At 44.1% G+C, this 21,316-nt stretch overlaps 1 protein-coding gene across 3 annotated transcripts in view; it reads right to left on the bottom strand.

The window, feature by feature from the left end:
* Window positions 1-1,842: 1,842 nt before the first annotated feature.
* The window catches only part of LOC137300001 (rho GTPase-activating protein 15-like), a 170,820-nt gene continuing 151,346 nt past the window's right edge, over window positions 1,843-21,316 (bottom strand). For all 3 annotated transcript variants that reach the window (XM_067969068.1, XM_067969069.1, XM_067969070.1), the window contains 5 exons: window positions 20,777-20,875; window positions 18,421-18,498; window positions 16,534-16,668; window positions 14,090-14,195; window positions 1,843-10,380 (listed from right to left, as the gene is read on the bottom strand). In XM_067969068.1, the coding sequence (XP_067825169.1) occupies window positions 10,182-10,380; window positions 14,090-14,195; window positions 16,534-16,668; window positions 18,421-18,498; window positions 20,777-20,875 (617 nt within the window). In that variant the 3' untranslated portion in view covers window positions 1,843-10,181. The remainder of the gene's footprint in view (window positions 10,381-14,089; window positions 14,196-16,533; window positions 16,669-18,420; window positions 18,499-20,776; window positions 20,876-21,316) is intronic.

Here is a 21,316-nt window from a genome sequence, read left to right as displayed (position 1 = left end):
GGCTGCGGTTTTGCAGTGACAAGCTATGAATGAATGAATCAGAGGCCTGAACTTCCAGCACAAATCTCACCTGGACTCTTGTGTATTTTCCATCTGCTAATGTTATTTCACCAAACTTCCTCTGGTTAAGACAGTGGATTGCTGAGACATAGAGATGCAGAAGTTCCCGTTTGATCCCCGGTGTGTGCCGAGTTAGCTGAACTGAGCCGGGTTAGTGGTTGGGCACTTTGGGATTGGCCTCAGTGCCCCTGAGTTAGGGAGTAAAAAGTTGGCCATGGCTTCTGTTCCTCATCACTGTCACCCCTGAGGCACTTGTTCTTGTGGGTATTGGGCAAAGGTAGGTTCAGGCTCATGTGATCCCCCCCCCCCCCCCCCATGGTTGAATAGCATGCCAACACTCAGTGGTGTTTAAGCTCATATGTGACAGAGCTCACACCTGGACGAGATAGCGAAGGGTGCCCAATATCCAAGCAACTGTACCCGGGCAGGATTCAATGTCTTAAAGAGAGGAGGAGCATTAAAAATTGGTGGAAAAAACTGGAAGAAATTATTTAGAAATTTCTTATTATCAGGTGTCAGCCATGGCTCCGTTAGTAGCACTCTCACCTCTGAGTCAGAAAGTCATAGGTTCAAGTCCCACTCCAGAGACTTGAGCACATAATCCAGACTGATACTTCAGTGCAGTACTAATGGAGCACTGCACTGTCAGAGGTGCCATCTTTCAGATGAGATATTAAACATATGAACATATGAATTAAGAGCAGGAGTAGGCCATTCGGCCCCTCGAGCCTGCTCTGCCATTTGATAAGATCATGGCTGATCTGATTGTGACCTCAATCCTACTTTCCTGTCTACCTACTATAACATTTGATTCCCTTGTTAATCAGGAATTTGTCTAACCCAGCCTTAAAAATATTCAATGACCCTGCCTCCATGCTCTCTGGGAGAGTTCCACAGACTCATGACCTTTTGAGAGAAAAAATTTCTCCTCATCTCCGTCTTAAATGGGAGACACCTTACTTTTAAACTGTGGCTCCTAGTTCTAGTCTCTCCCACAAGGGGAAACATCCCCTCAGCATCTACCCCTTCAAGTCCCCTCAATAAGATCACCTCTCATTCTTCTAAACTCCAGTGTATACAGGCCCAACTTGTCCAACCTTTCCTCATAAGATAACCCCCTCGTCCCAGGAATCAGTCCTTCTCTGAACCGCCTCCAAAGCAATTATGTCCTTTCTTAAATAAGGAGACCAAAACTGCACACAGTATTCTAGATGAGGTCTCACCGATGCCCTGTAATCTCTACTTTTATATTCCATTCCCCTTGCAATAAATGACAACATTCCATTTGCCTTCCTAATCACTTGCTAAACCTGCATACTAACTTTTTGTGATTCATGTACAAGAACACCCAGATCCCTCTGTACCTCAGAGTTCTGCAATCTCTCTCCATTTAAATAATATACTGCTTTTCTATTCCTCCTAAACCAAACCCCATCTGCCGTCTCAGGTGGACATAAAAGATCAATTCGAAGAAAAGCAGGGGTGTTTTCCCCAGTGTCCTGGCCAATATTTATCCCTCATCCAACATCACTTTAAATACCATTACCTCATTGCTGTTTTGGGGCCTTGCCCTGCACAAATTGGCTGCTGCGTTTCCTCCATTACAACAGTGACTACACTTCAAAAGTACCTCACTGGCTGTAAAGCACTTTGGGACAGTCTGAGGTCGTGAAAGGCGCTATATAAATGCAAGTCTTTCTTTTTTTTCAATTAGGTTGGCAGGACGAAAGCAATTAATTAACTGTAGTAAACAGTTTATGTTTTAAAACAAATTCTAAAACATTAAAAATGGCATGTCATCATTTTAATTTCTTTATTACAGAAAAATGCTAATGTACACATTTTGTTCAACTGCACAATAAAGCTTCAATACTTCCATCGTTCATTTAATATACATTCACGTAACAAGAGTGAGGTACCAGAGAGGCAACCGCCAGGATAGAAAAAGGAGGATGAAGCTACAATTCCTGAACAAAATCTTACTTATATATAAATATATACAAGAACTTGTATTTATATAGAGAAAAGTCTCAGTGCGTTTTACCAAGGATGCGGAGGTTGTAGACACGAAGCTTTACAAGGGGGACATCTAACTTTACAAGCAGAAGAGGCGGACGCCAAGCTTAGTGAGGGAAAGAATTGACCATGAGCTTTACCAGGAGGTCGGGGGAACACGAAGTAGGAAGCAAAGGAGTTTGTTAAGGGAGGGACTGAAGGCACAATCAAAAGATAGGCTTTTAGGAGGCTTTGGTAAGCTGAGAGGGAGGTAGAAAGGCAAAGTGATTTAGAAAGAGTGTTCCTGAGGGCAGAGGTGTAGTGACTGAGGAATCATGCTTTGTTAGTGGAGAATAGAGGATGGGGATAATAATCCCAAGTCAAAGAAATGGTGCGTTCTGATTTGAAAACACGAGTAAGGATCTTGAGTGCAATTTTCTGGGGAGCCAGTGGAGCTGAGCAAAGATGGGTGGGGGAGTGGGACTTTGTGCAGAAGAAAACTCGAGCGCACAGGGCTCTGAGGTTTATTTTGAAGGGCGGAGGCTAGCAAGGAGTGGATGAGGGCTGCGGAAACGGAGGGCTGAGGTAGGGGTGTAAGCGGACAATGTCACTGAGGTGGAAGAAGATGGTCTTAGCAACTGACCAGAGGTGGAGTAGAAGCTCAGCTAAGGGTCGGAGGATCCTGAGGTTGCACAGTATGGGGGTAGATATCAGAGTACATGGAGCCTCATCCAACGGCAGCGTATATAGGGAGATCAAGGCCGTGCGGCCCACCATTTTCTGATATTCGCTGCCGACTGGCCAAGTATGCAGAAAATCAGCCCTACAAGTACAGCATTAAAGTACCCAACCTACTAGAAACCACAATTTTATATAAATATATTCCAATTTCCTTCCCCTTTCTCCTGAAACTGCTGCGGCACAGATCCGTCACCCAAGTAAACCATCACACCGAGTGTGGGCAAAACTATTCAACTGTGGGAGGCACCGCAGCCGAGCCCTAGCGATGTCCTCACCCTGATGTCCACGTGTGCTCTATCCCAGCAGGGGTCAATGGACAATGATCAGGAACAGGAAACTCGGTTGATTTTTTTTTTTCCTCCTTCCTCAGCCCAGAGGCACTCAGTCCGACTGCTGTGCGCGTAGCACTGCTCTGCCTGAGACCAGCTCACTCAGCACAGACCAGGGATTGAACCTGGGGCATTCCTGGCCTGTAACAGGTCAGCTCGACACAGAGGCCTGTCAACGAGCTAGAGCCTTATAAGCACCAAAATAGACTCTTCCCTTTGCTAACACTGGCTATTTATCACATTAGGTATTTTAATGCTGAACTTTAAATTAAATACATTAAGATAACAAGATTTCAAGCTTTAATCTTTGTGAAGTGTCCAGCACTATAGTTAAAGGTTAAAAAGTCTAACACCAACACTCCTTTTAAGAACAGGGCTAGAAATCACTGCATTTGAGGGCGGGAGTCAGTATCAGAGTTAATGCAACAGAACTGCCCTATCCTTAAAATAACAAACCAATATCCTTAATTTGGTTTCATTTAAAGTAATTTTAAATAATATACATAACTTTTGAGTCTCTTTCTAAAGCTATTTACATTTTCTCAGAATTTTATGCTCAAGAAATTCAGCGAGATACACATCAAATAAACAATCAGTGGTTATGCAGATTAATGGAAACATGCGTTTGAATTTTATGGCATTTGGGAGTGAGTATAAAACGACTTTTACGATTAATTACAAGAAAATGCGCAGCCTCCACGCTACCTGCTTTGCACTCTGTTGCTTAGCAACCCACCTGCCTCAGCAACAAATTCAAAATGGCTCTTTCTCAACCCAGACAGGTTATTGCAGAAATGATGCATGTGAGTTTAGCACAATGGTTGACAAGTCTGTTAAAATAACAAGCACGACAGTGGTTGAGGCAAATAGAATAGATGCATTTAAGGGGAAGCCAAATAAACACATGAGGTAGAAAGAACTAGAAGGTTATGTTGAAGGGGTTAGCTGAAGAGGGGTGGGAGGAAGCTCAAATGGAGCATATACACCAGCATGGACTAATTGGGCCGAATGGCCTGTTTCTGTGGTGTACATCCTATATAATTCTATGTAAAGTTACTGTACCATTATCATGTTAACCAGTGTGCTAAAATTAGTGCACAGAACAAATTAAACTCCATGACTGTTTAATAACTTTACAATCTGTGGGTGGAGAACTAAGACAGCTCCCCTTTAAAAATAATAGAAGCCTAGGTTTTCTGATGGGTTTTATTTCACACCGGCATTATCCTTTTCATTTTAACTGGAATAATCTTAGCTAGATTGCCAATTTTATTAAAAAATATATAATTAATTTTTTTTAAAGTAAATTCTCTGTTTTGTGAGTCTTCAATCTCTTAGCTTCCTCACATCCTAAGAGATGCTCAGTGGATTGTTCGCTGCCCTGTGTGTGAGGGACTCTCCAGGCTATACGCTCACAGAGTCTTGTTTCACAATGGGAACTGTGCCCCACTCATTGAAAACTCAATCGTTCATCTTGTGGTGGAGGGGGAGAAGCAGAATATTCCGTAGGTAGACTGTATGGTGTTTAAGGCCTCAGTTATACTACCACTTCCAGTTGAACAGAAATGGTTTTGATTGGAATGAAGATGGAAGGGGCACTATAATAGAGTCAGGGTGAGGTTAGAGCGATAGATGCCAAACCACCTCTAGTAGACAGTCTTACACCATGTGGAGTTCATACCAGGTATAGTAACACTCTAACTCAGTGCAAAACCGCATTTTAAAAATGCTCAGGCATCCCATTCTGTGAACTTTATAAATTTGCTATTGACTCTTTTCAGTGCTATGAGATTTACTACTCTGTCTGTACGCTACCAATGTTTAAAATCAGTGAGGAGGGATGCATCCAAAGATCAGTGCACAGAACTCCACTGTTGCTGAGCTCAGTATAAGGTGCAGTCCAGAGTACAGCTTGGATCTGCTGGTTGAGCATTGTATTATACAGGGACTGGCCTGGGTATGTGGAGTGCTGGTTAATTGCAAACGCAAGGTGCAGGCAAAGAGAATTAAGAGGCCAACTATTATGAGATCATCTGATGTACCGTACAGGGTAAATATTATGAATGGGTGCTCCCGGCACAGAGCCTCACCCACCGGGAGCCCGTATCGGGAAATTACACATGCGTACCCCGATATTTTCTGTCCATAATAGTATTTCCATCCAATTAATTTTAATTTAAATTGAGGGTGGCGCTATCCAAACTCCTAGTCCTTCCCAATATGTTATGAGCCACACCTTCATAACATCCACACTCACAAGGTGCCTCAGAGAATCTTCTGCAGCTGTGCAGTCGGGAGGTTATATTGGGAGTCAGGAGCTGGCAATTGGATTCCACCGGATCAATCAGGAGACTTGTTACGATTACAGCCATCAGTAAATGAATCACCATACAATGATGGGATTGACTTTAAACTCTCTCCTTGGTAGTTTCCTTGGTGATGCACTCTGGACACAGGCTGTGAGAGAGGGAATGACTATAACCGTCTCCATCGACTTTGCCAATGTTGCTCTGTGGAGAACTAAATGAGAGGGAGGGTTGGGGAAAGTGGATCGCCACAATGCTCCCCCCCCTCTCAGTTTTTCCCTTCATCTCCTCAGCCATGAACCTTTTGAACACTTCATGCTGCTCCCGACAGCCCAGTGGAGATCGGTAACTCACCCTGTGAGGAGGTCAGGAGCAAGAAATACTGAAACAGTTGGGTGCTGTTAATATAGTAAAATAGGTGTTGATAAAATTTCACTCACTTTATCAGAGCTCTTACAGGCAGTGACTGTGTTGAGTTTTGTATCCCACCTGTTGTAGGATCTGGTGCCATTGTGCAGTTTTTCTTTAGTAGGTAGGTAATACTCTAATTATCTCCCTTCTTGGATGACCCCAGGTCATGCACCTCATATGATTCAAACCTGCTGTAAGGTCTCTGTCCCTGCCTCTCTCGAGTGGGCCATTCTCCAATTTTCTCTCTCTTGCTGCGGTGAAGATTGTGCCCACTGCCTGGCACCTGTGCTCTGTGTAGCGCGGAAAATCAAAGCTGTTGTCCGCCCCCGGTCTGCATGGCTCAGTACCCCACCAGGCAGTGAGCTCATCCACTGAGTCATCAGAGGATTTTACATTTGGGTTGTAATCACCTTGAATGGTGTACTTCTGTCAGCCAGCATCTTAACACAGGACTTTTTAAGAGTAAAGCTGACACAACCACTGCACGTGAACATGGTACACAATCGGCATGACAGCTGACGTTTCTAAGCTCTGACACGTTCTGATTAAAGCACACTGTTGTGAGTGCCACGCTCCTACTGTTGTACTCAAACAGTCACCACAGGTCATACCACACGTTACGTTTGCCAGCAATACTTCACACCACTGCTGCAACTGTTTCCAATGGTAACACAAAGGCCTTAACCCCAACTCCACAGGGAATCATAGAATCTTACAGCACAGAAGGAGGCCATTCAGCCCATCGTGCCTGTGCCGGTTCTTTAAAAAAGCTATCCAATTAGTCCCACTCCCCCTGCTCTTTCCCCATAGCCCTGAAAATGTTTCCTTTTCAAGTATATGTCCAAAGTCCTTGAATATGTTGCCGCCTCCCAAATCCGCGCCCATCTTCCTGGCAACTCCATGTTTGAATCCCTCCAATCAGGTTTCTGCCCCAGCCACAGTACTGAAACAGCCCTTATCATAGTCACAAATGACATCCTATGTGACTATGACGATGGTAAACTATCCCTCCTCATCCTTCGTAAAGTATCTGCAGCCTTTGACACGATTGACCACACCATCCTCCTCCAACGCCTCTCCTCAGTCGTCCAAGCTGGGTGGGACTGCACTCGTCTGGTTCCATTCTTATCTATCCAGTCGTAGCCAGAGAATCTCTGGCTACTCTTCCCGCTCCCACGCTGTTACCTCTGGAGTCCCCCAAGGATCTATCCTTGGCCCCCTCCTATTTCTCATTTACATGCTGCCCCTTGGTGACATCATCCGAAAACACAACATCAGATTCCACATGTACGCTGACGACACCCAACTCTACCTCATCACAACCTCTCTCGACCCCTCCACTGTCTCTCATTTGTCACACTGCTTGTCTGGGCAAAAATTTCCTCCAACTAAATATTGGGAAGACCGAAGTCATTGTCCTTGGTCCTCGCCACAAACTCCATTCCCTAGCCACCGACTCCATCCCTCCCCCTGGCCATGTCTGAGGCTGAACCAAACTGTTCGCAGACCGAAGTCATTGTCCTTGGTCCTCGCCACAAACTCCATTCCCTAGCCACCGACTCCATCCCTCCCCCTGGCCATGTCTGAGGCTGAACCAAACTGTTCGCAACCTTTGATGAGCGTCTGACCACATATCTGCTCCTTCACCAAGACCACCTACTTCCACCTCCGTAACATCGTCCGACTCCGTCCCTGCCTCAGCTCATCTGATGCTGAAACCCTCATCCATGCCTTTGTTACCTCCAGACTGGGCTATTCCAATGCTCTTCTGGCTGGCCTCCCATCTTCCACCTTCCATAAACTTGAGCTCATCCAAAACTCTGCTGCTCGTATCCTAACTCGCACCAAGTCCCGTTCTCCCATCACCCCTGTGCTCGCTGACCTACATTGGCTCCCGGTCCAGGAACGCCTCGATTTCAAAATTCTCATCCTTGTTTTCAAATCCCTCCATGGCCTCGCCCCTCCCTATCTCTGTAACCTCCACCAGCCCTACAAACCTCCGCGATCTCTGCACTCCTCCAATTCTAGCCTCTTGCGCATCCCCGAATTTAATCGCTCCATCATTGGCAGCCGTGCCTTCAGCTGCCTAGGCCCTAAGCTCTGGAATTCCCTCCCAAAACCTCTCCACCTCTCTCTCCTCCTTTAAGACGCTCCTTAAAACCCATGAATTTGACCAAGCTTTTGGTCACCTGTCCTAATACTTCCTTCTGTGGCTCAGTGTCAAATTTTGTTTGATAATCGCTCCTGTGAAGATCCTTGGAATGTCTTACTACATTAAAGGTGCTAAATAAATGAAAGTTGTTGTTGTTGTTGCTGTATATATCCAATTCCCTTTTGAAAGTTACTATTGAATCTGCTTCCACCACCCTTTCAGGCAGTGCAATCCAGACCATAACAACTCGCTGCATAAAAAAAATTCTCCTCATCTCCCCTCTAGTTCTGTTGCCAGTTATCTCAAATCTGTATCCTCTGGTTACCAACCCTCCTGCCAATGGAAACATTTTCTCCTTATTTACTCTATCAAAACCTCTCATTATTTTGAACACCTCTATTAAATCACTCAAGGCTGCTCTCTATTTCTATATATGTTTGTTTCTGAATGCTCTCATTTTTCTCCAGGTTGCTTCCTCGTGTTCATTCTCACAGGTCTGCTTCTCTGTGGTGACTTTCCCTCGATTGTCTGCATTAGCTTTCTCTATAACCGAGCTTCTGGATGATACCAGTACCTGGAGACTGAGCCCCATAATAATACTGACCCCTTCTGGGCATATCATTAACTACATCAAGTAATCACTTCCATCCAACACCAGACATCAGTAATATTCCGAACTTGTTCTGCGATAATGGATGGAAAATCAAGGGCTTTCAAGTATCCACGGTCTTCATGGTCGGTGGGTTAGGTTCCTCATCGGAAATGCAAAGTCGGAAAATCAGCCCTTATCAAACAACTTTAACGTTTGAAGATTACGACTTCATTTCCAATTGGCATTACTTTAAATGGGCTATTGTTGGTGATAAAAAAAATGGAATAAAGAAAGATGGCATTGTGCCACCTGCTACTCTGACTTAGTCTTTTCCAGGCCCTCAGAAAACTGGAATTCCTTACCCCCCTCAGTCTTCCCCTTCTTCTACTAACTACAATTTTAAAACCCAAAGTTGACATCGCCTAACCATTACTTCTTCATTTACCTAATTTTCCCTGCTACTCTTTTCAACTTTGTTGGTGACCTGCACAATGGCCTTTTGGCCCTTTATCTAGGTTTCCCAGTTTGAAATTTAAAAGAAATCCTTGATGACCAACTGGTCTGTGAACAGGAGAAATGATGAAATAAAGAGAGCACAAGGCAGGATATCGATGGGGTCACAACTCACTACATTGCCTGTTCTAACTTATCTAGCTCACCACTCCATAGTGCCTACCCTCAAATGTACATTTTTACTCATAGTCAGAAACTTTCTTGTTTGAGTAAAATTACTTCTTTGGTTTGAAGGGTCGGAGGAGGCTACGGCATTATGTTACTGCAAGACTGCGGTGTGTGGCACTCATTTCCAATAGCGTAATGCCTAGCTTGGCTGGCTATCTGACTCACCAGCCCTGGAAAATCATTTCCACTATTATTTTCTCCCACAGGGTTCACCTACTCATCTGCGATATAACCTCCAGTGTTACGTTTATCCCATTTCAAGAAGTATTATTTTTAAAAGCGCATTGGATCATTAAATACAATATCGACAAGCGGAAATAGAAAACTGTCAGAATACATGAACGTCCAATGTCTTTGGGATCGGATCCTGCTGTATCCTCTTATTACTGATGTCAGGTCTCATGTTAACATTTCTCGAACAACAGAGAGAGAAGCACACTTTAAAGTGCAGTGTGCTGATTCATCGCAAAATCCTCCTGTTGGCTAGAATCCCATGGGCCAATTAACCAAACAGCGAAAGCTGCAGTCAAAAATATCCAGCAAAAATGGCTTCCAGGAGGATGTTGAAGTAAGCGTGGAATCTCTTCCTCAATCCAGATACAAGGAACTCCCAATGTTTAAAAAGAAACAGGTACCGCAGCAAAGCAGAGGTGTCCAGCAGAAGGAAAGGCCCACTCATACTGGGCCTCAGGGCCCAATACTTCATCCAATAAGAGTATGATCCACTTTGAATAATGCTTCTCCTCCCGTAGTCTTGAAGTTGAATTAAACCATGTCCTGAGGGACAACCTTCCCTCTTTTTGCATAGGGCCATGTCGGCTAGCTCCAGTGCACGCAGACACCTCTGACTCCTTATTACTCTATGTACACACTCACACACACAGATCAGTCGCTGTGACAGGCCCCACTGTTGCTCATCTAATATCTGCCAACTCCCGGCTCTCTTTGAAAAGGTGCTGATACTGGTTGAGGACGAACTCTACAATCTGGTTCTGATAGACCATGTGGACCGCGATGTTTCCTGTCTCTGTCTCTGGTTTCAGAAGGGTGGGGCCAAACACGATAGCCATACTCTGAGAGCTCATCCGATTCTGGTTCCGACATTCTATCACACTGGAAGAGAGTCAGAGAGATTATTATAACTTTGAAAGCTAGGTGGAATTTTATGCTTTCACAGTTAAATCCTAAAATAAAAACAGTGCTTCGATTTGCAATGAGTCAGCTCCTCGCTAGAAAAAGGACAAAAAAAGTTGACTAAATTGCGTAGCAGGCCTCAAGGTTTTATTCTCCAAAAACTCAACAGCGAGCATCAACATCAAAGCCTGATCCAGTCCTCAATGGATATCCAGGCACTTAACAGCAGATGTTATTGGTTAGCGATCAGAAGCAGGACCAATGGCAGATATTCCCCTCTCTAACTCTGGGGCACCAAGACCAATTATAGTTCTTCGTACAGCCCCAACTGAGATTTTTAAAATTCATTCATGGGATGTGGGCGAAGCTGGTAAGGCCGGCATTTATTGCCCATTCCTGATTGCCCTTGAGACGGTGGTGGTGAGCCGCCTTCTTGAACCGCTGCAGTCCATGTGGTGAAGGTTCTCCCACAGTGCTGTTAGGAAGGGAGTTCCAGGATTTTGACCCAGCGACGATGAAGGAACAGCGATATATTTCCAAGTCAGGATGGTGTGTGACTTGGAGGGGAACGTGCAGGTGGTGTTGTTCCCATGTTCTTGCTGCCCTTGTTCTTCTAGGTGGTAGAGGTCGCGGGTTTGGGAGGTGCTGTCGACGAAGCCTTGGAGAGTTGCTGCAGTGCATCGACTCAGCACTAATTAACTCAGCACAGGCTGGGGATTGAACTTGGCACTCTCCTGATCTTTAGGACTCAGTTATTGACCGGATGACCTTGTTGAGTTACTGGCGGAGCTATCCATTGTTTTCTCATTTTTAGCCCAGATTTCTCCCCATCTCCACTTCTGAAACCTCTGATTTGTGTACAGTACCACGAGCTCTGGCCAACGGCTACAATTTAATAGCTTACTGAAGTGGCTATTCTTGAGCGAGCCTGGATCGTAAATGTAAGGAGGCTATTTGACTGTGTGAGGCACCACATTTGAGCCGAAGTGTGTTCTCACCCAACGTCTAAACATGCAGGAGTAGGACCCCAAGTTGTTTTTCTCCATCCTTTAAACTGGGACCAATCAGGCAAACTGTAGCACCCATACCACTACCCTAACTGAGATCAGGTAACTTTGCACAGACTGAGGATCAAACCTGAGGCCTTTCTGGCCTGTATGGTTCAGTTTGGCACTGTACAGGGCAATTACCAACTGAAGCGATCCAGCTCTGAGATGGGCAGCTTCACTGTTCTAGTGACATTCCAATCTCACAGGTTGTCAAAGTCCATTGCAGGAATGAGAATTAACTCACGTCCCAGTGAGCTCAGGGGTCTGGCGCAGTTATGTCCCGGTAAAATGGGAGACGACTTGACTGGGCAGTATGCAGCCGTGAGGTGCAGGTATAGAGCACAGCTTCACTTGCACATCCATAGGAGAGTCTGCTAGCAGGACATCTATAACAGCAAGTGAGACAGATCACATACCATGTTGTGATGTCATCACACGAGTGTCATGGCCCAGTGATGACCTCTGCACACCAAATATGCCATCTCTTACACACTCTTTTCCTTCTCCCTGTATCCTCAGGATGCACCGTGCCGTCTGCTACTCTGACTCATTCTTTTCCAGGACCTCAGAAGCCGGAATTCCTCACTCCCCTCAGTCTTCCCTTTCTCCAACAATCTACAATTTTTAAACCCAAACTAACCACTACTTCTTCATTTACTTCATTTTCCCTCCTACTCTTTTTAACTTTGGTGGTGTCCTGCACGATGGGTTTTGGCTCTTTATCTAGGTTCCTCCTCAATTTGAAAAAAAATTCCTTGATGACCAACTGCTCTGTGAACATCCACATTAAGTAAGTTCAGTCCAGTACTGATCTTCTGACTTCACATACAGCGTGAGCAGGTTCAAGTCATTTCTGGAGGAAAACTGATTCAGATCCAGTTTAGCTGAAGCTCTGGATGTTATTACAGTAGGTGTAGAGACCAGTGGACTATATAGTTAAAGATTAGGAGGGTTATCTAACACCTACTTACAACTGTTGGAGTAAAAGAAAGAATTTACATTTATATAGCACCTTTCATGACCTCAGGATGTCACAAGTGCCTTTCTGTCAATGAAGTACTTTTTTTGATGTGTAGTCACTGTTGTTATGTAGGAAATGTGGCAGCCAATTTGTGCACAGCAAGGTCCCATAAACAGTAATGAGATATTGACCAGATAATTTGTTTTAGTGATATTAGTTAAGGGATAAATATTGGCCAGGACACCAGGGAGAACTCCCCTGCTCTTCTTGGAATAGTGCCATGGGATCTTTTTCCTCCACCTGAGAGGGCAGATGAGGCCTCGGTTTAACATCTCATCTGAAAGATGGCTCCTCGGATAGTGCAGCACTCCCTCATTACAGTACTGAAGTGTCACCTAAAGTATGTGCTCAAGTATATAAATTAGGCTGTGGGAAATCCTTGAATTGTCTGCTGGTTTCTCAATATGACCCCTCCTCCTCCCAACTTTACCTGTGAGGACAGACTAAAGGATGCGATATGATGATATTACCACATAAGTTGTTGGCCACACCCCATCTGGTGTACTGGTCTCCATACCATAAAATGATTATTATTGTTCCCTTTGGGAGGGAAGGGCAACAAAGGTGATACTAGATCTCAGGAATCAAAGCTCTGAGAAAAGGCTGGGCTTTTTTCATTTGAACAATGCAGATTATGCGGCGATAAGCAGACATGTTTAAAATCATGAAAGGATGGGACAGGGCAAACAGAAGAAGACCCCAGTAGTTGGGGCTGTAGATATAAGATTAAATGCAGTGAAATTTAGAACAGAGGGCAGAAGGAACTTCTTCATACAGAGAGTTATCAGTTTGTGGAATTCACTTCCAGGATTAGTGGTTGAGGAAACTATGTCAACATTCAAGATTAGATTAGACAGGTCGATGAAGGAAATAGGACTCGAAGGGATATGGAAACAGGTGGGTAAATGTGATTGGAATTATTTGCTCGCATGGAGTGTAAAGACCAACATGGATTAGTTGGGCCGAGTGGCCTGTTTCTGTGTTGCAACTTCTATGTATTTCTATGTCTGCCTGTTTTTATTGGAAAAGAGATTTCAACAAGACCTAAAAGAAGTTCTCAAAATGATGGAGGAGATTGAGAAAGTCGACACAAATAAATTATTTCCACTGACAAAGAATTCAAGAACTAAAGAATTTAGGAATAAATAGAAAATCCAGGCAGAACTGTTTGGCACAATAAAGATATGGAATGAGTTAACAGAAATGAAGCAAGTTGTTTACATGGATTCAGGTATCAACTAGATGTGTTTCCGGAGAAAGTGGGGCTGGAGGGATCTGGTGAGTTTTAATCAACCACAAAGCAGGTGGGCTTGTCAGGCCAAATGAAGTTTTTCTGCTCTTAAAATTTCCTACAGCTTATGGTGGCAGCAACTACCAGGGTCCATTTTCCAGAGACTTCCGTCCTCGTTGTAGATTTGCTAAACTGCTGCACCATCTAAGAGCATCAAAGGACCCAAAGGACTGAGATGCAACAGAAATGAAAAACCAATCAGGTTCAAAATAATACATCCCACCATTAAACTAGGGAATGGTCTCACTTCAGTTTCGCCCCTTTTTTTTGGGGTGGGGGGGGTTTTTCACACTATGTACTTCATCCAGAGTGAAGGCAGGTACTCACTTGCACAGGTGTCTGAAGAGAACTTGCATGGTATCATGGTTGATTACAGGGAGTGAATGGATTAAATCTGTCATATATTGCAAACGTTGGCCAGGATCTCCCAGTTCTGTGGAAAAAAAACATAAAACATTTTGAATGCAGGAACATTCATACAGTTTTTGAAAAAAAAAACTTTCTCTCAGTTTTTGCCTCAGTTAGGTTTTCTTGTGCCATGTACCATTCTGGGCTGATAGCTCAGGCAAGCAACTTACTTGCAGACCCTGCAAATGTCAATCTGGCAAGGGTTGATATGAAGAGCGTGACAACACAATCCAGCTGAGTGTGGCAGTTTAGCATAAACTCAAGTGTTTGTGCATATATGTAGTGCCTTTTACAACCTGAGGATGTCCTAAATCACTTTACAGCCAATGAAGTGTAGTCACTGTTATAATGTAAGGAATGCAGCAGCCAATTTGCATGCAGCAAGGTCCCAGAAACTGCAATATGATAATGGCCAGATCATCAGTTTTATTGATGTTGTTTGAGGGATAAATATTGGCCAGGGGAGAACTCTGCTGCTCTTCTTCGAATAGTACCACGGGATTGTTTATGTCTATCTGAGAGGGCAGGTGGGACCTTGGTTTAACATATCATTTGAAAGACTGGAGTGTCAGCCTAGATTTTTGCTCAAGTCTCTGGAGTGGGACTTGAACCTACAACCTTCTGACTTAGAGGAGAGAGCGCCACCCACTGAGCCATGGTTGACATGTGGGGACAAATCCCTATCCTACCATTTCCTTACACAGTATGTAGGGCCCTATACACATTGATCATCACCAAAAGAACACGAGGGTTAGGATAAATTCCTTTTACACAGAAGGTTGTTAGGGCCATGGAATTCCCTACCAGAAACAGTAATGGAAGTAGAATCCGTAATGGTTTTGAATGTGAGGTGGATGAATATTTGAAAAAGAAAAATCTAAAAGGACGTGGGGAAAAGGCAGGAGAATGGGACTAGACAGGGAGCTGTTTCAATGAGCCAGCACAGGCGTGATTCTGTGCTATAAAATTCATACAACATCACTTCAGCAACAGGTTTTCCTTTCCTATCTTCAGCTCCATTGCAATGTAAACCATTTTACAATATTCTTTATTAGATAGTAGAACACCAACATTGGCTGCTCAGTACGTTTTCAAACCCTATTCTTTTCAATACTGAGTAAAAGTTTACTCATAATTTTTTTTGGATAAATTTCCCATTTTGTAAAGGATTCCTTCTAAAGCCAAGGGAGAGAAGGAGAAGTACATGGCTTGTTCCCAATCCAGCACCGATTTCCCCTGTACCAAACTGCCAGGAGGCATTAGGGACCACCTAGGCATGACTCTCTGCCCTGAGGGAGATGTTGCAGCCTCTGACTGGCAACCTCTGACTGACACCTTCCAGCTCGACCTGCCAATAAACACAGCCACTATATTCGCACTTCATGGCATTGAGAGCTGATGCTTGTAACCTCAGTATCACTGTACTGCCCACTGACTAAATTATTGAAGCCTACTGCTTTCATGGGATGAAATACTTTCTTATCATTTACAACCAATCAGTTCCCACTGATCTCATAATTTTCTCCCTCCCCCACCCCAATTCTCCTCCTCAATGGGTTCATCCAGCCCACAAATATCTCCGGGTGCAAACAACCCATTTTGTTTTCTGCTCAAAAACCAAGGGGGCGGGAGGGGCACGTAAACAGGTAGGGAACAGCCTGCCCTCTGTACAGGAGTATTCATCGGACATTATTATCAGCCTCATGTCTTCCCACTGAAAACTACACTAGAAGACAATAAACATGCAGCATCACTTGTCCATACAAGCTCGAACAACCACTGCTTCATCTCATGGGCCAAATATATTACATTTCATTCAAAATAAGAAATAATTCTAAAGGTACTATTTTGGTGACAGATCAAAGGAGAACTTCAACTCTGAACTCAAAGCCTGCCATCAGTCCTAGAACACCAGTGGCTTCAAATCTTCCTGTGTAATATTAATAACGTATGTGTTTCTGGTCAAAGGAATATCAAATGAATGCAATATCGATGTATTATTAAAAATCTTGTGCAGAGCATGCGTTTCCTATCCACAAATCTTGTCACAATATTTCATCAGCCTTCCCTACTGGAAATTGCTATGTCAGCATTTCCCACTGAACTTTGCAATGTCAACTGTCACAGTGTAGTTGCAGGTTTTGGCCACTGGCTGGCTCTGTGGAGCAAGTTTCTGAAGCCTCTCTCCCAACTTTTGTCACCACCTTGTATATACAAAAAAAAATTCTAATCATTGACCACGGGCAATGTCACAGGCAATTTACCAATTTTAATAAAAGCTGTAACTTGTTAGCAGAAACGGCAACTGGGGCGTTCAGGTTGGCAGCATAACTCCCAAAGGTAAACATTCCACTTTTACTTACTCATTGCCTCAATGAAACTATTAAAATAGTTGAACGGGAAGAGTGGCTCAGGCAGCTCTCGGAAGAAGAGTTTCAGAGCCCCCGTGATAACATGCACATCATCCCATGGGCCTTCCTCCAGGTTCACATTTTCATCTGTGCAGAGAGAGAAAGTAGAAGAACAGAATTAACAAGTTAAGCGTCCACAGAGCCACCACTGTGTGGAAGACTCATCCTTCACAACCTTAAGGGGTTAGTGATGGGCTCCTTGATGGCTCACTTGCTGTGTTAACGAAGGCATACAGGCCAGGAAGGTCCCATGTTCAAATGTTAGACGGGGCTGAGTAATCCCGGAACTGGCTGACCTCAGCAGGGCAGTGGTGGGGATCACTAGAGTTGGAAAATATGCCACTTTTCCACTGCCAATTGCTATCCAGTAACTCAATGTGGGATGAGGAGAAGATCGGGCACAGCTGTGATCCCCTACACGGTCAAGTAGCTTGCTGATGCTCACTGTCAAAGTTCGCACAAAGAATGGCCACTTGTTTTGCTGGGGGTGTGAAGAAAATTGGAAAAATATTGAAATAAGCTTCCACTTTGCTCTTTTAAAAAAATTCATTCTCAGGATGTGGGCATTGCTGGCAAGGCTGGCATTTATTGCCCACCATAGAACTGAGCAGCTTACTAGGCCACTTCAGAGGGCTGTTAAGAGTCAAATGAGTTGGTGTGGGACTAGAGTCACATATAGACCAGACTGGGTAAGGACAGCAGGTTTCCTTCCCTAAAGGACATGAGCGAACCAGTTGGGGTTTGACAATAATCAGACAGTTTCATGGGTCACTTTTACTGATACCAGCTTTTTATTTAAACTGAATTCAAAGTCTCAAATTGTCATATTAGGATTTGAACTCATGTTCTCTAGACTACTAGCCCAGTAACATAATCACTATGCTACCCTACCCCACTTTCTGGTTTGCAAATCTTCTTTTCAATAATATGTTTGGAGCATTTAGACAATGTGATCTTCATGTACAATGAATTGTTTAAATTATTTCTAGTAGACTCTTCTGTCTGAGGCGCCGTTAGACAGTGCTATCACTTTTGGAAATATTTTAGCTAGTCCCAGCAGAGCCCAGAATCAATAGGGATGAGCTGCAGTATAATTTCTCATTTGATTGTTTGGATTTATCTGACATTGCAAGATTGCATCATTTAGAAACGTAATATGAATCCAAATTAAAATTCAAAATTACCTCCACTTGACTGTAATCATCCCTTATCTTCCCTGCTCTGCCCATCAGATGGGCAACAGGCTTTCAACCAAAACCCAGATTTGAAAGTATAATTTAAAATATTGAGTGGACCCCCATTTGACATTCACTCTGGAATCAGGGCTAGCTTGATTCTAAAACAGAAAAGCTCTGCTGCCCATATCCTAATTTGCACCAAGTCCCGTTCACTCATCACCCTTGTACTCGCTGACCTACATTGGCTCCTGGTCCAGCAATGCCTCGAATTTAAAATTCTCATCCTTGTGTTCAAATCCCTCCATGGCCTCGCCCCTCCCTATTTCTGTAGCCTCTTCCAGCCCTACAACCCACGGAGATCTCTGCATTCCTCCAATTCTGGCCTCTTATGCTGCTTTGATCTGGAATTCCCTTCCTAAACTTTTCCGTCTCTCTACCTCTCCTCCTTAAAGATGCTCCTTAAAACTTACCTCTTTGACCAAGCTTTTGGTCGAAGAGGTAGTCTTTGTCCTAATATCTCCTTATGTGGCTCGGTGTCAAATTTTGTTTGATAATGCTCCTGCGAAGCGCCTTGGGACGTTTTGCTACCTTAAAGGCGCTATATAAATGCAAGTTGTTGTTGTAGTGTGAACAAGCTCTCCACTGTGCGAGGGACCCTCACCGTGATTGACTTTGAAACGTAGCTTCTGTATGACAGCCAGATTCCCACTGACGCGGTACAAGCCATCAATGTCCAAACCTAATGAGAGAGAGGAGGAGGTCACTGAGCAGTCTTCACACGGCACAATATTGAGTCAGAAATCAGAGAATCCTGGTGATAACAAGCCAGATGGGTTGACACTAGTCTATCAAGGAATGATGAGGTCATATTATTATGCCTCAGTACCAAACCCAAGGTAAACATTAGATACTAGGGTATCAGAAGTGTATCCACATTGATGCACACAGAAATACCAAATACAATTTAAAATCATACACAAGCCTCCCTTGATCTAGTCTGTGCTGGATTAGTAGATCTCAGCCACGGCAGTGATGGTGGGGATGATCATTTGGCCTCAGCAGAACTGGGCCAGACGGCAGAAAAATGTTCACGAAAATACAGCCACTACAACCATTTCCCGTTATATCTATTCTTGATAATCAATAATAGTCCGTAATAAATCTGTTTCAGAAGTCTGACTGAGTTGTTATACGATTGAGACATAGATTGGACACCTATTTTTAAAGCTGACTTTTGGACACTGTCAGATAAGATTTATATAGAAAACAAGTCTTGCATCTAGCATTTCCATCAAGCCTCAAAGTGTTACATTTGTCGCATTTGAAAGTGTCACATAGGCAAAGTGTTTGTCAAGCTTGGTCATGCATGGTTCCATTCCTACTTATCCGAACACTACCTAGTGCAACTCCATACCGGCCTCCCTTCCTGCCCACATGCTGTCCCCTTTGCAGTCCCCAAGGTTCAGTCCTTGGCCATTTCCTGTTGGTGACATCACCTGCAGGTAATGGGCCAGCTTCCATGTACATGCTTATGACACCCAGCTCTACTGCTCCACCATCTCCCATGGCCCTACCACCACCACCTCCATGCTGTCAGAGTGTCCGACTGGTATCAGGTCATGGATAAATCAAATTTGGACATCAGAAAGACTGAAGTCATTGGTTTATTGCCACCTTGTGGCAGCCCAGGGTCTCACACTCCACCACTTCCTCCTGGCCTCAAGATGACCTTCCTGCCTCCTGCTATGAGGCCCATGCCTGCTCCCCATATATGCCACTCTTCCAGGCTCCTTGTCAGGCCTCCCCTATTCCAGCTTCAGCTCTGATCCTCCTATGGCGTGAGTTTTAAGTGAGCACATGAATTCGTTCATTATCAGGAATGGGAAGACTAGCTGATTTCCTGGAAACTAACTGTGCTGCTTAGTGTTTTACAAGCAGCAGGATTAGTGCTTGGGAAATCAGCTGGTGAGCCAGTCCTGTCACTGAGTGAGCCTATAACCCCACTAAAAGCTCCCACTCTGTAATTAGTTTGTCATTTTTTTAATGAAAAAAATAAAATGGAATAAAAGTATCCCAGCTTTAGCCCCATTCCCTCACTCTCTCCATCCTAAACTGTATTTCCCCCCCCCTCCACCCTCTCCCCTTCTTTCTAGCCCCAGTTTCCCACTTCCTACTGGCCCAGACAGAGTCCATCATTCCCTTTCAGGTCCTAGCTCCCTGGATCTCTTTCACCAGGTCCCTAATCTGCCATCACTAGTTTGGCCACAGCTTCATCAGAGTGATAGAAAGGCCAACTGGCTCAGTGCAGGGTTACAAACTATTCCAAACTCTGACCTGCTCCCTTCCATCACCTCACCTATATCGCGCCCCCCACCCCCTTCCCACCTGAGTACCCAGGCCCCACCTCAGGCCCTGCCCTCCTGTTCCTTCCTTTACGTTCAACAAGGGGCAAGATCACTTCTGCAGCTTTTAGAGCTTTGGCACCAAGTCTCTGTGGAAAGGGAGAGGGAAAGGAAAGAATGGAAGACACAAAGAAAGAAAGAGAAAAAAGCAGTATACAGAGATAGGGAAATACAAAAGGCCTGGAGAGTGAAGAAAAGGAGAAGGTCTGTGAGAGTGGGAGACATGCAGGGGAGGGTGGAGACAAAGGGAAGGAAGGACTTGGAGAAAGAATGAGAAAAGATACAGAGATGACAAGAAAAAGTGTGCAAGCCACATAGAGTGAGAGGAAGAGTGGAAGTCAAACAGAAAGAGGTTGACAGCTAGAAAGAGTTAGAGAGATAGTAAACGTTAGAGAGTGGAAGCCGGCAAAGAGATTGTTACAGAAAGAGAAAGACACAATTTTTTTTCTTCTGTCGATGAACACCACCATGGGAGGCCAGTGAGTAAAATTAATTCCTTTCACATCAGGACAAATGAAGTAATGGAGTGGAAACCATGTTCTATTGGCTGTAATCAGTAGTGCCTGAGATGTACACCTTCCACTATTTGTAAATGGCAGAATTCCCAACTATTACCTCGCTTCTCTACAGCTTGAATGCATTTCAGTACAAAGTGAGGCACTGTGGTACTCTCACGCCGGCACAGGTCCCCCAAACAGCAGCCGAAAACTTGATCTGTAAAACACAAGCCGCACAGTGCTGAACCTCTGACCTTTAAAAGAACCTCACTGCACAAACACAACCGAAACTGGAAAAGTGAGAAAAGTGAATGAGCATGACAGCAGTAAAAGCACGGCCAGACATAGTGCTGTAAACTGTGCAGATATACTGATGGTACATTCTCTCACAGCAATGTATACAGTTACATTAGCATGGGCAATGTATACAATGTACTGGGGGGGGGGGTTGTATACCAGTGTGCCTGCTTGCACTAATATAAGAAATACACTATTAGAATACCTGATTATGTATCATGGACAGTATGTAATGCTAATATGGATTATTAAATTAAATATATAGACTATTAAATTAGATTAATAGTTAGACTGTCATATTGATACACCATTGGACTGATATTTCTACTGTATTCATATTCAATTAATATAACAGCCATTG

Source organism: Heptranchias perlo, chromosome 30 (assembly GCF_035084215.1).
Source record: "Heptranchias perlo isolate sHepPer1 chromosome 30, sHepPer1.hap1, whole genome shotgun sequence".
NCBI lineage: Eukaryota > Metazoa > Chordata > Chondrichthyes > Hexanchiformes > Hexanchidae > Heptranchias > Heptranchias perlo.
This window is presented reverse-complemented; position numbering and strand designations above follow the sequence as displayed.